Source organism: Carassius gibelio, chromosome A4 (assembly GCF_023724105.1).
Source record: "Carassius gibelio isolate Cgi1373 ecotype wild population from Czech Republic chromosome A4, carGib1.2-hapl.c, whole genome shotgun sequence".
NCBI classification, from domain to species: Eukaryota; Metazoa; Chordata; class Actinopteri; order Cypriniformes; family Cyprinidae; genus Carassius; species Carassius gibelio.
This window is the reverse complement of record NC_068374.1, coordinates 6,598,660-6,616,910: the sequence shown is the minus strand read 5'-3', so window position 1 is coordinate 6,616,910 and position 18,251 is coordinate 6,598,660. Positions and strand designations below refer to the sequence as shown.

The 18,251-nt window shown below is 37.3% G+C and overlaps 1 protein-coding gene across 1 annotated transcript; it reads right to left on the bottom strand.

The window, feature by feature from the left end:
- Positions 1-658: 658 nt before the first annotated feature.
- On the bottom strand, positions 659-18,122 carry LOC127981377 (C-type lectin domain family 2 member B-like). Its single transcript, XM_052585497.1, has 6 exons — positions 17,733-18,122; positions 17,094-17,243; positions 15,722-15,849; positions 15,437-15,543; positions 922-1,004; positions 659-669 (listed from the first exon to the last, which is right to left on the bottom strand). The coding sequence occupies exons 1-6, from the start codon at positions 17,845-17,847 to the stop codon at positions 659-661; spliced, it is 594 nt and encodes a 197-aa protein (XP_052441457.1). The 5' UTR covers positions 17,848-18,122.
- Positions 18,123-18,251: the final 129 nt, after the last annotated feature.

Here is an 18,251-nt window from a genome sequence, read left to right as displayed (position 1 = left end):
AGAAGTTCAGACGGATGAACAGTTTTTAGCAGCGACTGCATCTGATGCTCTTCCTTCAGTCCATTATTCACTCACTTTAATGAGGCTGGACTTTAAAGGAACTGTCAGTCATTTTGGGGTAAAATCTGGGCTTGCTGTGTAAGCAATTGTTTCTTTCACTAGCATAAAACAAACAGTCATAAAGATGTTTTAAATAAATAACATGTAATAGTTTCATATAGTGATAATGAATGACTCTCCTTATATTTGGTGATGCACCGATCATACTGATGCTAGAAAGTGTTTATAAAGTAGATGTACTTGTTAGATCATATCCTGATTTCTACAGTCAGACTATTGTTCATATTCTCAGTCAAACATTAGAAGCTGTTTATGCAACTTTCCATTTATATTCATCTTCACGTGGTTCAGGAAATATACCAGTTTTTGAAAACAAGTAAATCATGTTTATTGTCATACTGTAATTACAAAAAAGCTGCAAGAGTCACATTTCAAATCAAACTTTACTGATGTACTGAGTAATACTCCTAAAATCATGATCATTTTGGTTAACAATATTGGATCAATGCTGTTTTTATGAATATTTCTATTATATCAGTGTATTACTGATTTTATTTCAGTCTGTAGAAACATCACTGTTGTTTTTCACATTCAGATTTTAGTTCAGATCTAAAAATTCAAAACAAAATGATTTAAAAAAGTTTTATATGAAAATTTTAATATTACAATGTTTTTTTATATTTATTTTTTAGTTGTTTATACAGAATAACCTAATTAATGTGCCATTCAAAAAAAAAAGTTAAATTACCGACATATTTATTTGTTTATAATGCATATATGTACATTTTTATTATAATGTATAATTTAAGGATACTCTTCTCACAGATCCATTTAACACTACTATCACATTTAGTATCGAACCATCCTGATGAATGAGTGTTAGCACAGTCTTCGTTTCCCTGATAGTCGTCTGGCTGTTGTTTGGTTCTCCAGACGCCCAGAACCTGCATCAACAGATCAGAGTTAGATCAGAGCTGCTTTCTGTGTGATATGATACTGACTGAGACAATCATTTATTAAATAATAATCAGTTCAGGTCAGTGATTTCTCACTCAGAGGTGATGTTGATGTTGCTGCCATCAACCCATTTCCATCTGCCCTCCACTTCAATATCAGTCAAACCAATCCAGAAATGATCTTTACTACCACAAATATTCTTCACAAAATCCTGAGAAGAGAAACAATAACATGATTTATAACACGAGCACAGACACATTTCTGCACATTATCTTTAATTTAAAAACTTACCACGATCACTCACACACACACACACACACACACACACACACACATGTTCCTGTCTGTTGTTGATGATGATCAGATCTGTTCCTCTCTCTCTACAGTATCTTCTGCTCTCATCCCAGTTCTTCATCTCATAAGAAAAGTAGTAAAGACTGGATTGATGACACTTCCATCCATCTATAAACACAGATAAGACATCCCTAGTGAAATATAAATACACTAAAATGATAACTATGCTACAAATACATTTACATATTTATGTACTTAATAAAAATACACTGCACTTGTACTTGTGGTATATTAAACTGGTAAACTTAAAGTCTGCTAAACTGAAACTACTAACTTTGTACTTTATTCATTTAAATTGTGCAGAACTAGTGCTGAAGTGTCACTAAAGATACACTGAAGTTTATTTGATTGTGTTAAAGTGGGACTATAGCAATTATACTTCAGCTACACTTGAAATATCTTGCATTTAAAGACATTAAATATTATTCAGAGATCATAATATTTTCATCAACAGTGACATTTAAACACACTGTAGGATTAATATTGAGAGATGTGCATTGTGCACAAGCAGCACTACAAATAAAGTTAAAATATAATTATCTCAGTAAGCCTAGAGTGATATATCCATATGTCAATAGATTTGAACTATTCTTGATATGAAATAAATATACTTTTAATAAATTGTTTGTTTTTTTTACTAGGGCTTGGGATACTTGAACTAAATTTTAATCTAAACCCAATTAAAAAGGTTATTTATATTACTTGTACTAGTAGTGTATATTTTATTGTAGTTGTTTATAGTATTATTACTGTACAATAACTGACAGTATACTGTATTGAATATTCAATTTTCAGGTCTTTTCTTTTTGAGTGCAAGAGCTCTTTACAGTTTATCTCTTAATTTCACTGTATCTGTAGACTCTGTTTATGTTGTAAACTGTAACAGACAATGACTTTCAGAAGGAAACCTGTTTCTCAAAGCAAGGTTTCTGTAACAGTGTTTTAAACTGATCTCATTAGTGCTCTCTAGACACTGAAACAGTCTGTGTATTTGACCGGTTTGTGTCTCATCTGAGGCCAAAGATTGATTATCACAAAAGATAATGTTTTTTCTCTAAATTATCATTAATCATTATAAACATAAAGAGCTAAAGAAAGGTCAATTACAAGCATTAGCTACACAACAGATCCAGGACAGTCTGCTTTAAAATCTGAGTCTGCTTTAGATCAAGTAACCAGTTAGACTGAAGAAACTTACCTGCAAACTTCTTCTGAAGATCAATTCTCTCTTGAATGAGGTTGATGATCTTAGTTCGTAGCTGTTGTCTCTCTTCTGTGATGTTGGTGAACTTAGTCAGTTGTCTCTCTTGAGTGAAGCTGACACCCAGCACTATGACTGCAGTCGTCAGAAGAACAAACATCAGCACCAAACACACACCAGCTGCTCTGGAGATCGTCACACCATCACTTCCTGAAGAGGATAGATATGATGTTAGTCTCTTCACTTCCTCATATCATACGACTCACATCTTCTGAAACATGTGAACTGTAGACTAACTTTAACGCTTGTCAGACGTTTATTAGTGTGGTTTTTGTTCTTGTGTTTTGTGAGTAAATGCAGAGGAACAGTTCACTCAAAAATGGTTTCCTGATTATTTACTCATCCCAGTTTCAATGTATTTGACAGATAAGTGTCTTCTCTAGCAAAACGATCATTCACTTTCAAAAATAAAGCATTAACCACCATCAACAAATGGAGCATGTCAGATCATACTGGAGGACCTGGAAGAGAGTGAATAATCAGAAAATGTCCTTTAATCTCAGTTACCTGTGTGTCGAGGTGTTCGGGGTTCTTCTGTGTTGAAGTCTTCTGTGTGTCGAGGTGTTTGGGGTTCTTCTGTGTTGAAGTCTTCTGTCTCTTTCTTATGTTTCATGTCTCTTACAGCCTCTGCACTGACGTAGATATCAACAATCCTTTCTATTCGGTCTTCTGAGTCCATTATTGAATCTTTATCTGTGCTATATGACTGGATTCTCGTGGCGTTGAATCTGTGATATCTGTTCTGACTTTACCTCATACGACGTCCATATATTTTTAGACATCATCCATGTTGTTTCTTCTTCTCTGCATATTTTCAGAGTTTTACCCTTTTCTATATTTTCATTTCCAGATTCAGTAAACTAACTCTAGTTTCTCTCACTGTAGAGGACTGTGTTGTGTTCCTCATCTGTTTGTGTGGCCAGTATTTATGCAGAAAGGAAGTGTTTAATACTTCAATTATTTATGTCAAAGGGAACTTCAACTCACTGCAGAAGGACACTGAAATAAGTGTTTCAACTATGAGGATTGTGTTTAAATGAGGTTCAAGGTGATGTTGTAAAGTTTCTGAAATGTTCAGTTTGTTGCTGGCACATCAAAAGTCCAGGCAGCTGGAGAGCATCTGAAGATTTTGTTCTGAGATGCTCAGCGTGTTTTTTGGTTGTTGTTGTCTCTCTCTCTTTTTTTTTTTTAAAGGTGTCAGAAAACATGAAACCTCTTGAATCACTACAAGAGTCACCATAGACAGACCGAATCTCTCTGTTTGCTGTGTTACGAATCAGCTCAAAGGGAAAATATGAATAATCAATCATAACTAGTTATGAGTCATTTTAATATTTAGATCCGCTGTAAGTTTTTACTTGATCTCTCAGTGTCAACTGTCTATCAATTCTAAGAACGTTAATTTCCTGGTTAAGGAAAATAACTTTCTTACTGTACAATACTACTCAGAGCATGTAGCTAAAATCTGCATGATTAGGGAGTTCAGTTATGAGCAAACAATGAACAACCTCAAGTGTGATACAACTGAGATATTATTTACTACATAAACACTTAAACTAGTCTAACACACACACACACACACATACATGCATACAGTTGGCATAGGGAAAAAACTTAAGCAGTAAAAAGAAAAGAAATAAAGACATGAAGCTATGGTACAATTTGATATTCAGCAGATCTACAGCCTGAAGGACACATCAGTTTCTTAGTTCAAACACACCTTTGTAAAAGATGCAAATGATACTAAGTCAGTTATTTTATCTAAAGAGTTCGATTAACTTCAAGATTTCAAAATCAGATAGCATGCTGATAATGTAGCACTGTAAGATTACATTTGTTTGAACGAATTATTGCGAAAGCGATTGAATGTGAATCTGTTTAAATCATGCTTTAACCCGAAAATAATCAGTAAAAGAAACAGACAAACTCTTAACATCCTGCTTGACTCTTGCAGTCAACCTTCTGATCAAGCTAAATATGTTGGCTGTTGGCATGAATTTTACTCGTGATAAGAAGCTCATATTCAAGTGTTTGTGCAAAAGTTATTAATGTTCATTAATGACAGGGAGGCGCCGTCTCATCACTTTAATTTTTCATGATAATGAATGTATAATTTTTTTAATTAACATAATATCGTGGTGTTTCACATAGGTACATTAAAAATATATCTACAGAAAGCTTGAAATGTTTTTAAATGAAAAGGAATAGTGTAATGTGTGAATGTTGCATTTCTCTCGTTGGAGAGAGCCAGCACTGTGAATATAACCAAAACAACAGTCCTATATAAACCGGTTCAGCAAGTGAAAGCCTCATAAGACACTGTCCATATGAAAGAGCAATTCACACATTTATCTCGATCCCACAGGCCATGAATAACTATCCAAAACCCAACCCCCTCCAGCTGAACAGAATTCGGTCTGTGTTTTGGCTCTGAGGAACGGTGTGTTACTGAAACATGCCTGCACTCAGCAGCACTAGGCTACTATTTGTATTCATAAATCATCAATTAATAATTAATCATTATTTTACGAAATTCATTGTTATTTGTGATCGTGGATGTTTGCGGGAGGCTTTAAGACCAAGTGGAGTCCTCTGTTCCCACCTCACAGCGCGCGGGTCTCCGAGGCTTCACTGTCTGCGGTTTGACTTTACTGAATCAGATTGAGGCGAATACAACTTATTGATCATGAGCCCAACATTTAGCAAGCAGGAAAACATTCATTCTACCTGAAGGAAGAGTATTTTATTGAGCTACTGCTGTTAAATAGAGAGAGAGAACCAGTCTAGGGCTATATTCTTAAACTTGGAGCTCATTATATTGAAGTACAAATCCAAACACCAGAAATGTTATGAAAATTATGCATTTTATTTATTCACATGCTGTATGGTTGAAATAATATTTTAGTTCACAACTTTAAGTTCCATTGGCTAATGTTTCATAAACCTTCAGTTGTTATGCTCTAAAATCCATGCCATTATTAATTTCACAGTAATTTTACCACCTAAATGACTAATCTTTAAAGTCACAATTCTATAATGGTCAAAATTACTCAGGCCAATGGTATTTTAACATTTTTTTTTTAATTATTATTATTATTATTTTAATAATTGTAGCTTACATACAGTAGCGACGCCAGGATTTTTATTGTAGGTGGGCCTCCAGAAAACTGGATGGGCCAGTTAAAATAAGACCCCCCCCCCCCCCAAAAAAAAAACGTTCCAGCGCTTTTCTGCGGCACTGAGGAGGACAGCAACTTGTATCGCTGTCCTCCGCTCAGTGCTGAAGGCAAGCGGACAAAGAAATATACCTTAATTGTTGGCAGTAAGCTAACTTCATTTATCTCCTATGAACGTTCAATACACAAAAAGACTGAAACGGAATTATATCTTTGGAGGTTCTGTTTCTCTCCATTTATTTACAACACAGCGGGCAGGCAACTGTCCAAAATTATTTAATTGTTTCTTATAAATTCAGAATGAAAAGAAGAACTATATCGGCATGAAATAACAGCAGCATTGAATCTGACACAGCTGCTAAACACAAACAGCAGGAAAACGATACAAAATAATTTCTCCTGTAGCTTATTTCTTCAGAATAATTAAATTAATAACATGTCTAACCATATAAACAACTCCATAACAATGCGAGATAGCTAATCACACATGCACACAATTCAATTCAAACTTGCTTGTGGGACTTGGGGCTTGTTACAGCAGGAGACGGCGGGGTTTCGTGCTGAACACAGCAAGAATGTCTTGATATTCCAGTGAATCAGTCAATTCCCTTTCAAATGAATACAGGGACAAAGAGTTCAGTCTGTCTGTCAACATTGTTGCCCTGGTGCCTGTTTTTATCCGATTGACAGCTGAAAAGAGTCTCTCCACAGTACATGTCGTCATGGGCAATGTGAGGAGGGCGCGCAGAAGACTGTTCATGTTGGGGAAAATATCACGGGGGCATGCGTCAAGCACTTTTACGAGTGTTTCTTTTTTCTTGTTTGTGATCTTGTTGGCCTTTGCCTTTCTTTTAAGCTGCTGCACAAACACAGTGTGCTCCTCTTCCGCCACGGGAATGGAAAAGTGCACGCAGGCGGGCCGGATGAGAGCCTTATCACCAAAGGTGTCCGACCATGGAGAGCAGGCAGCAGCGGCACTCATAAAGCCATATGTGTCGGGCTTGAAACGAGTGTTTAGCTCCATCATCTGCTTGTCCAGTATGTCATTCCATAATTTCTGTAGGTCGGAGTTTTGCTGTACAGGTGATGATTTACCCAGAGTAGAATCAACGTGCGTATTGGCTAACCTGGCCGGCAACTTCCTCTTGCGTGATCCACTGATATCCCAGCTCACAATCTCGTGTTTATTCATCAGCTCATCTGTCAGTGCCATTACTTTATCAAATGCATCATTTTCATTCCTGAATTGTGTGTAGCTATCCTTGAGCCCTTCAATCAGATCTATACAATCTGTAACTGATAGTGTGGAAGATTGCAAGCCCTTAGTGGCGTAGTCGCTGACTTCAAATAACTGGTTGAATGTGACAAGCAGAAACAAAAACTTTTTCGTTTGCATTTGGTGCAGTAGGGAGTCAGCTTCAATTTTTGTTTGGCCAGAACTTTCGGAGAATGTGGCGAGGGTCTCCAAAATAGGTCCCAGGAGCGTCAACACTTTACTGACTGCATTTGAACATGAGCTCCACCTTACCTCACAGGATCTCTCCAGCTCCAGTGTTTTTTGCTCTGGTCGCATTTGCTTTTGAATTTCCAGAAATTTGGCATGTCTCTGCGCCCCATTCATAAAGTTATGCAAGCTGTTTATAATACCGAAAAACGTTGAAATGCCAGGGGACACTTTAGCTGCTGTGCACAGGACAAGGTTGAGTTTATGTGAGTTACAATGCACATATAAAGCGTGGGGAAACGTCTTCTTCAGTATCACATGTACCCCTCCTCTGTTCCCCGACATGACTGATGCGCCGTCAAACCCAAATCCGACGCACAGTCCTGGGTCCAGCTGCAATGGCTCCAGCACTTCCAAAATCTTAACTGATATAGCATCTGCCGTCATGTTGTCCGTTTCCACAAATCCCACAGCCCGTTCTTTCAAGGTGCCGTTGTTCAGGTATCTGATGCATACTGCCACTAGCTCTCGTTTTGACAAGTCTTTGCACTCATCTGCTAAAATCGCATAATATGTGTCCGGCTCATCATGCAAATCTGCCTTTATTTTTTTGACAAGGAGTGATGCTGCAATTTCCAGTATCTCATTTTGTATAGAGTGGTGGAGTAGTTTTCCATTCTTGGGTAATTCATCCAGTCGCCTTTTTATTTCTGGATCATATTTAGAAACCAGGTCAAGTAGTTCCAAAAAGTTAAAATCTGGGTTTTCCCGATGCCCACGCAACGGGATTTCTTGTTTTGCACAGAACAGGACGAGATCTATAACCATCATGATGTGCTGTCTATGTCTATCAATTAAGGATTTGTCGCTGGCATTGTTGTTCAGCTGGTTAATAATATTTCCACGTCCTGGCTGGTGACTTTGCTTGAAACCATCCATTTTCCCCAGCGCTGCAGCATGTGCCCTGCTGGCTTCATGTTTGCCACAACCCTCAGAAAAATGTTTCCAGTCTTTGAAGCCCGTATTAATGAACCTATCCTCATAAGCTGCTTAAGGGAAATGATGACAAGACTTACAAAAAACAGCATCTCTTGAGATGAAATTTTGTGTACCACCTGTCAGAAAAACTCCTATCTTTCCCCGATATGTGTGTGGCTGGGAATGTACGGAGTTTGGGCTGGCTTGCAGCCTCATCTATTGATGACAGGTCTAGCGGAGGTCGTGACAGGTCTTCTTGGGGAACGGCGTTTGTGCTAGGCTGCTGAACCCTATCTCCTCCTATAACACATCAAACGCTATCATAAGTTACCTCTGCTCTGCCTACTGCCAATATTATTTTCCCTCCAGAAAATGTGCATATAGACGGTCAGACACTAACGATATCGTTACCCTAACTTTTAGCCTATACTTGCCTTGCTGGTGTGAGGGTGTGCCTACTACGGGAGGACTTGATGGGGAGAGGGCGGCCGAGCAGGATGGTAAGTCGCAACTTAGATTTGCAGGAGTTTCCTCCTGCTGTTCCTCGGAGCATTTCTTGCTGAATTTAAAATAAAATAAGCTGCTTTGTTTTGTTTTACGTTTCATATCGGCAAAACTGTCTGTGTCTGTCTTAAAATGAATGACATCCGCCAACGTCATTCATTTCATTGGATCACTTGCTGGTGGGGTAGAAGCTGCTGATTGGCTGAGAAGATTTCGCTCAAAGCTTTCCTCGGGCTGCTTATTGGATGAACCGCTAGAATGAAAATCACTCACTACTCATAGGCCTGGGCCAAAATGGGTGGGCCCAGGCCCAACCGGGCCCAATGGTAGCGCCGCGGCTGCTTACATAAATAGGTAAAGCAAAACAAATATTCGGATTGTCCCTTATTTTCCCCCTTGTTTTCCTAAAGAATAAACACGTATTTTTTACAAGAATAAACATGATAATATATTATTCATTAATAAAAATAATTTAAGCAATTAAAACCTTTTTTTAAACTTGAATTTAAATACTATTAAACTAACTTTAAATTCTCAAGGAGTTTATAAGTAAAAAAAAGTTCTAAATGAACTTGTGTTAACAATATAATTAGAACTAACAATATAATTCGATTTTTTTAAATGAACAATTCCTGTATAAAATGGGACATCAACCTTTATATCAGTGGTTCTCAACCTTTTTTTCCAGCGCGCCGCACTATGGTCTAAGTGCAAGTCTACGTATATAATTTACATATTATGTCATCAATACTAACCAACCTGATTTATAATATTATAGCCTAACTATTATGATATATAATCTATTACATTCATTGAAATAAACAATTCTACTCCCCATACATAAAACACCTGATGCTGTCGGGAGCTGACCAATTTTGTGAGATTTAGCTTGAAAGGAGTAACACAAAGAAGTTGCGATTGTAACGCCTGTGTTATACTTCCACATGAGCAATCTGGACTCTGCAATTGTCCAGAATTATTGCACATCTGACTGTCTTTATATTCTTTTATTGACGGATTGCACAGGTTCGAGTAGCAATGACCTTCTTCACTCTGCCTGCACATGTGCAATTTTGCTTTTGAAGCCAACTGACCAGGCGCACCTGTCCGCGCGGTCGTCTGCTCAGAGCCTCTCCCAGACAGCACATGTACGTCTGGCCGACGTCGGCCCAATATCGAAACGTCGGCCTCTATACCTAAAACATCTATAAAACATCGGCCTGGCGGAGGCCGCTATAATTTGGTCAGTGCTCTGTTCTCCAGCTCATTAATCGTCGGCCCTGAGTTGGTTCACGACCGCGGGCCGATGCCGTGCTTATCTGTGTGCGCGTGCCCAGTTATTCATCTCTTTTAACCACCGAGAGAGAGAGAGAAGAGGCTCATCCCAGCGACATCTGTAGCTCTCAGGTAACGTTACGATTTCACTTCAGCTCAAAATACTACTTTGTTAATTTTGTGACACTGAAAAGGTACTAGTAAAGGCACACTGTGTTTTTTATACAGTCTATGGGCAGCTGAAGAGACTCATTTTCAAATAATGTTACCGTTAACTTGTTGAGCCAACGGTCACGGTAGCGATTTTTTTTTTAATTAATGTTAACGCCTTAATGCGTTTTCAGAAGTTTCTCGGAGGGAAAATGTAAAAGCGGATTATTAAAGAGAAGTCCTGACTGCTTTTTCACCGTGTTTTTCACTCTTTTACAGGCTTCCAGAAATAATCCGGTGAAATAATATGGTGAGCTATTGTTGCTGTTGCTTCTGAACTACAAAATGATTTTTAAATTAAATATTGAATGAAACTGTAATTATAAATGTAATGCTTTAACTCTAGATGTTTGTTTGTTTAAATGCTGTGTGAGTTGAGTCCTGCGCGAGCGGGGAGCAGAGTTGCCATGGAAACGGGGCGTCAACACTAGTGATGGGAAGTTCGATTCTTTTCCGCGAACCAGTTCTTTCGGACGGTTCGATTCAATAAACCGGTTGAAAAAACCGGTTCATCGGTTCTTTCACGCTCGACGTAATGAAGTCATTGGCGATGACGTAATGGCGTCACATCTATCAAACATTCAAATATATAAAGTCAGTAATCATAACTTTAGTCAGTTAAAACCTCATAATCATGAAAAGTTTACATTTAAGTTTTGCAACAACACCTAAATACAGTAACAGCAATAATGTGCATATGAGGATTTAAATCTTGAAGATATAAAGTAAATAAATTAGGTGTCATCAGCGCAGAAACCATGATCCACTTACTAAACATAATCCATTGCGATGTATTTGTTATTAAATGAACTTACGTTTCGCCAGATTGCCCTTCATCCAAGCCCTCGAAATACCCGCGCTCATAACATTACTAGTACAGAATCAGAATCAATCACCAAAAGAATCCCTTTGGTTCAGACATGCTGTGAGTCAGTTGGCTTCACGCTGAATCGCGCATGCGCAGTATCATCAGTTCATCGGTTCTCAATTCGGACACGTCCGACAGAAACGATTCTCGGTTGAGTGTACTGATGATCCGAAAACCGATGCAACCGGTTCTTGACTCGAGAACGAGAATCGCTCTAAACGTCACGTGCTGCAGTTCAGTGTCATCAGCTGCTCTACTCGTGTTCATGTTCTGTTTACTACAAACTCAATTTGTGAATGTCATCAACTATAAATACAGTACAGATATCTCATAAATAATCCCTTATTCCTATTAAACATAAGAGTCTTTAGAGTCTTAATTATTGTCCAACTTCCCTGAAAACCCATTTGGCCTATACATTATATACAATATACAGATTGGAAACATTAATCAAAAAAAAAAATAAAAAAATAATAAATAAAAATAAAATATAGTTATTTTATCACACTTTCCGATGTTTAACAAAATACTTACAAAATGACACGCATGCGCAATATCATCAGTTCATCGGTTCTCAATTCGGACGCGTCCGACAGAAACGATTCTCGGTTGAGTGTACTGGTGATCCGAAAACCGAAGCAACCGGTTCTTGACTCGAGAACGAGAACTGCTCCAGCAGTGGGCGTGTTCGTTCATTATCTGACTCGGCTCAGTGTTCATCTTCAGTTCGGTCTTCACAGCATTTCAGTCAGTGTACTGTTTGAGTAAATGGATTACCCTGGGATATTGGTTAATTCTGACTCAAAGGGAGTGTCAGTCACGTTAAAAAAGTTAACAGCTTAAGTAATTTGTGGATTTATGCTTATTGGAGACGTGAACCGTTTCAAACGATTCAGTTCGATTTGGTGAACTGGTTCAACCGGTTCACTAAGAAGAATCGGTTAAATTGAACGATTCGTTCACGAATCGGCCATCACTACAAGAGAATCCCTTCGGTTCAGTATGCTGTGAGTCAGTTGGCTTCACGCTGAATCGTGCATGCGCAGTATCATCAGTTCTCAATTCGGACGTGTCCGACAGAAACGATTCTCGGTTGAGTGTACTGATGATGTGAAAACCGATGCAACCGGTTCTTGACTCGAGAACGAGAATCGCTCTAAACGTCACGTGCTGCAGTTCAGTGTCATCAGCTGCTCTACTCGTGTTCATTTTCTGTTTACTACAAACTCAATTTGTGAATGTCATCATTAACTATAAATACAGTACAGATATCTCATAAATCATATCTTATTCCTATTAAACATAAGAGTCTTTAGAGTCTTAATTATTGTCCAACTTCCCTGAAAACCCATTTGGCCTATACATTATATACAATATACAGATTGGAAACATTCATCAAAAAAAAATAATAATAAAAAAAATCAAAATAAAATATAGTTATTTTATCAAACTTTCCGATGTTTAACAAAATACTTACAAAATTACACGCATGCGCAATATCATCAGTTCATCGGTTCTCAATTCGGACGCGTCCGACAGAAACGATTCTCGGTTGAGTGTACTGGTGATCCGAAAACCGAAGCAACCGGTTCTTGACTCGAGAACGAGAACTCCTCCAGCAGTGGGCGTGTTTGTTCATTATCTAGCTCGGCTCGGTGTTCATCTTCAGTTCGGTCTTCACAGCATTTCATTCAGTGTACTGTTTTAGTAAATGAATTACTCCGGGATATTGGTTTATTCTGACTCAGAGGGAGTGTCAGTCACGTTAAAAAAGTTAACAGCTTAAGTCATTTGTGGATTTATGCTTATTGGAGACGTGAACCGTTTCAAACGATTCAGTTCGATTTGGTGAACTGGTTCAACCGGTTCACTAAGAAGAATCGGTTAAATTGAACGATTCGTTCACAAATCAGCCATCACTACACAGAACCAATCAAGGGCACTATAAAAGCACTCACCCGAACCTCAGTTCCCCGTCAAGCCTCCAACAGGACAAATTCCTCAAAGTTGTATCCAAGCTCTCCTGCAAGCCAGACGTAATGTGTACTCGCCTTAGTGTTACTGTAACCTGTGTTCTTGTTCTGCTGTTTCCAAGACCGTGGATTCTGCGGTCGCTGTAGTCTCCTGTGATTACCCCGAGCTGGTTCTGTCTTTGGCTTATAAGAAGCAAGAGAACTCTAATGAGCAATCTTTGACTGTGGCTTTGACATCTGTGTTCCTGTCAAACTCACCTGTGTGATTCCCCGCTCCATGTGAATTACATTCAAGCCTGCACTAGAAGATCGAAGCTTCACCGTGCACTGAGGAACTGAAAACACTGAGCAACTTGAAACCTTATTCTAATAAACACAGTTCTGAATTCACCTTTACACCTGTGTCCTGAGTCATACCTGACAGATATAGATTTATCTCTATCACACAAACTTTAATTACTAAAAGTCTCCCTCAGTAATTCAAATAAAAGCTATAATGTAAAAAAGTGTAAACCTCAATGTTGTACATTTAAAATAGTTTTATACGCTGCTTGATTATTGTGGTATAATATACATTTGCACCATATTCACTGCAGCAATTGTATCAATAATGTGAGCGTACGAGTTTCTTAATTTGTGATCTGTAGAATAGGATTTGTGCGCCTGCAATGAAGAATTTGAGAAGGTGTAACTGTTGTCTTGTGTTTGTGGGAGAGAAAGAAAGTCTACAGGTTTGCAACTCTTAAACATTTCTCTCTTGTGACTTCAAACTTACTGATACACATGTGTGGCTTTTCTCTACAACTACAAACACACTGTCACAGGTGTTCAGTCGTTTTGACTCAAAAATACCTTCAGAAAATCCTCCCCTTCACACACTCACACACACACACTCAGACTGACTTACACAAAACCTGAAGGTCATAAATACACTGAAACTAAATGAGATAATGAACTAAATAACTGGTGAACAGAATGAGTAACTAAACAGACTGAGGTCAAACGACAACTAAAACACAATGAATAAAAAAAGTACACAAGTGTTACAATAACGTCAATATTTGCAAAGCCCTTTTTCCATTGCCTCTCTGCATTTTGCAGGTTGTAATTTTCTTTTGGTTTTGGTGTCATCAAGAACACTAGTTTCTCTCCTGGAGTGGACTTGTGCTCCTCATCTGTGTTTGTGTGGTCAGTATTTATGCAGAAAGGAACTTGATCTTCAACAACGCTTGGTGTGGTAAACAAGGTTCAAATGAATATATTATATCACAATAACTCCTTCCCTTCCCTCAGGTATTCCTCAAAAACACAATGACCATTAATAAACATGTGAAAACACAATCATTAGCACAGTTTGTCTGTTTGTGTGTAAAGACGTCAGGGGCTTGTTCATCTGGTGTTGAAACAGAAGTTCAGATGGTATTTAAAGGAACTGTCAGTCATTTTGGGGTAAAATCTGGGCTTGTTGTGTCACTAGCATAAAACAAACAGTCATAAAAATATTTTAAATGAATAAGATGTAATAGTTTCATATAGTGATAACGAATGACTCTCCTTATATTTGGTGATGCACCGATCATACTGATGCTAGAAAGTGTTTATAAAGAAGATGTACTTGTTAGATCATATCCTGATTTCTACAGTCAGACTATTGTTCATATTCTCAGTCAAACATTAGAAGCTGTTTATGCAACTTTCCATTTATATCCATCTTCACGTGGTTCAGGAAATAAACCAGTTTTTGAAAACAAGTAAATCATCCTTAAGTAGGTTTATTGTCATACTGTAATTACAAAAAAGCTGCAAGAGTCACATTTCAAATCAAACTTTACTGATGCACTGAGTAATACACCATACAATACACAATTATATTAGTGTATTTCAGTCTGTAGAAACATCACTGTTGTTTTTCACATTCAGATTTTAGTTCAGATCTAAAAATTCTAAACAAAATGATTTTAAAAAGTTAGATATGAAAATGTTTATATTACAATGTTTTTTTTTATATTTATTTTTTATTTGTTTTTACAGAATAACCTAATTAATGTGCCATTCAAAAAAATAAATAAACAGGTAAAATTACTGTCATATTTATTTGTTTATAATGCATATATGTACATTTGTATTATAATATGTACTATTTAAGCATACTACTTCTCACAGATCCATTTAGCCCGATTATCACATTTAGTATCAGACCATTCTGATGAATCAGTAACAGCACAGTCTTCATTTCCCTGATTGTTTGGTTCTCCAGACGCCCAGAACCTGCATCAACAGATCAGAGTTAGATCAGAGCTGCTTTCTGTGTGATATGATACTGACTGAGACAATCATTTATTAGATAATAATCAGTTCAGGTCAGTGATTTCTCACCCAGAGGTCAGTGTGCTGCCATCAACCCATTTCCATCTGCCCTCCACTTCAACATCAGTCAAACCAATCCAGAAATGATCAGAACCACAAATATTATTCACAAAATCCTGAGAAGAGAAACAATAACATGATTTATAACACGAGCAAAGACTGATTTCAGCACATTCTCTTTAATTTAAAAACTAAACACCACAATCACACACACACACACACACACACACACACAGACTCTCTCTCTCTCTCTCTCTCTCACACACACACACACACACACACACACACACTCACATGTTCCTGTCTGTTGTTGATGATGATCAGATCTGCTTTTCTCTCTCTACAGTATCTTCTGCTCTCATCCCAGTTCTTCATCTCATAAGAAAAGTAGTAAAGACTGGATTGATGACACTTCCATCCATCTATGAACACAGATAAGACATCCCTAGTGAAATATAAATACACTAAAATGCATTTGAAATACATTTATGTCATGATAAGTATACTACAAATACATTTACATATTTATGTACTTAATAAAAATACACTGCACTTGTACTTGTGGTATATTAAACTGGTAAACTTAAAGTCTGCTAAACTGAAACTACTAACTTTGTACTTTATTCATTTGAATTGTGCAGAACTAGTGCTGAAGTGCAACTAAAGATACACTGAAGTTTATTTGATTGTGTTAAAGTGGGACTATAGCAATTATACTTCAGCTACACTTGAAATATCTTGCATTTAAAAACATTAAATATTATTCAGAGATCATACAATCCTCATCAACAGTGACATTTAAACACACTGTAGGCTTCATATTGAGAGATGTGCACTGTGCACAAGCAGCACTACAAATAAAGCTGAAATATAATTATTTCAGTAAGCCTAGAGTGATATATCCATATGTCAATAGATTTGAACTATTCTTGATATGAAATAAATATACTTTTAATATTTATTTTTTATTTTATTTATTACTAGGGCTTGAACTAAATTTGAATCTAAACCCAATTAAAAAGGTTATTTATATTACTTGTACTAGTAGTGTATATTTTATTATAGTTGTGAGTGCTTTTAATCTACTGCAAGAGCTCTTTACAGTTTATCTCTTAATTTCACTGTATCTGTAGACTCTGTTTATGTTGTATACTGTAACAGACAATGACTTTCAGAAGGAAACCTGTTTCTCAAAGGAAGGTTTCTGTAACAGTGTTTTAAACTGATCTCATTAGTGCTCTCTAGACACTGAAGCATCCCTTAATTATCATTAACCTTATAAACATGAACAGCTAAGAATGTTTTTGACTTAAATATCTGATTTTAACCTGGAAGTTTGTTCAAGTTGGTGTGTAGTTTTGAGATTGTGTTTATAGTTGTGAGAAAATGGTGAATTTTGTTTCATGAATTGTGTTGGCAATCAAGAAAAACTGTAAAGAAACAATGCTTATGTTCAATTAAATGAATACTGACTTATAAAGCCAATTTAAGATGTCTTAAATAATAATTTATACTCCGCTGACATCTCTATCATTAATCATTATAAACATAAAGAGCTAAAGAAAGGTCAATTACAAGCATTAACTACACAACAGAGCCAGGACAGTCCACTTTAAAATCTGAGTCTGCTTTAGATCAAGTAACCAGTTAGACTGAAGAAACTTACCTGGCAAACACTTCTGAAGATCATTTCTTTCTGATTTTAACTGGTCTCTCTCTTTAGTGACACACAGCACTATGACTGCAGTCGTCAGAAGAACAAACATCAGCACCAAACACACACCAGCTGCTCTGGAGATCGTCACACCATCACTTCCTGAAGAGGATAGATATGATGTTAGTCTCTTCACTTCCTCATATCATACGACTCACATCTTCTGAAACATGTGAACTGTAGACTAACTTTAACGCTTGTCAGACGTTTATTAGTGTGGTTTTTGTTTTTGTGTTTTGTGAGTAAATGCAGAGGAACAGTTCACTCAAAAATGGTTTCCTGATTATTTACTCATCTGAGTTTCACTGTATTTGACTTTTTCAGCCGATGATACATTTTTGGTTTTGGAGGAAAACGTGAACAGGTCTCAAAATAAACCTTTTCTAAAGGTCAAAAATCCATATTTAGGAAGCTTTAAACTAATCCACATGACACTGGTTGATAAATAAGTGTCTTCTCTAGCAAAACGATCAGTCACATTCAGGAAAAAAATAAAGCATTAACCACCATCAACAAATGGAGCATGTCAGATCATACTGGAGGACCTGGAAGAGAGTGAATAATCAGAAAATGTCCTTTAATCTCAGTTACCTGTGTGTCGAGGTGTTCGGGGTTCTTCTGTGTTGAAGTCTTCTGTCTCTTTCTTATGTTTCATGTCTCTTAAAGCCTCTGCACTGACGTAGATATCAACAATCCTTTCTATCATTCACAATTCCATATACGCCTTATTCAGCCCGCCGCCATTTTTAATCGAAAACGAGGCTGTGAGGGTAAACCGAAAATAACAACAACTAAACATGGCTGTGTGGACCATAGACATATATATAGATAGACGCCCCATCGAACGCTTCTGCCTATTGGCACGAACGAGCCGAAATCTTGGACCGGTCGCCAGCTCCACTCAGTGTAACGTGTTTGCCAGGTGCAGCTGTCAGCGCATTAAATCAAATCATATCTCACTGAATACCCAACTGAATTTGACGCGGGTTTTTTTTTTTTTTTTGCTGCAAAGGTCATTCGTGCAGCTATGATACAGGACACATGGTTCAGCGTATTTTAATATTCATAATAGGCATACAGTTAAATATTATATTCTGATATAATATATAA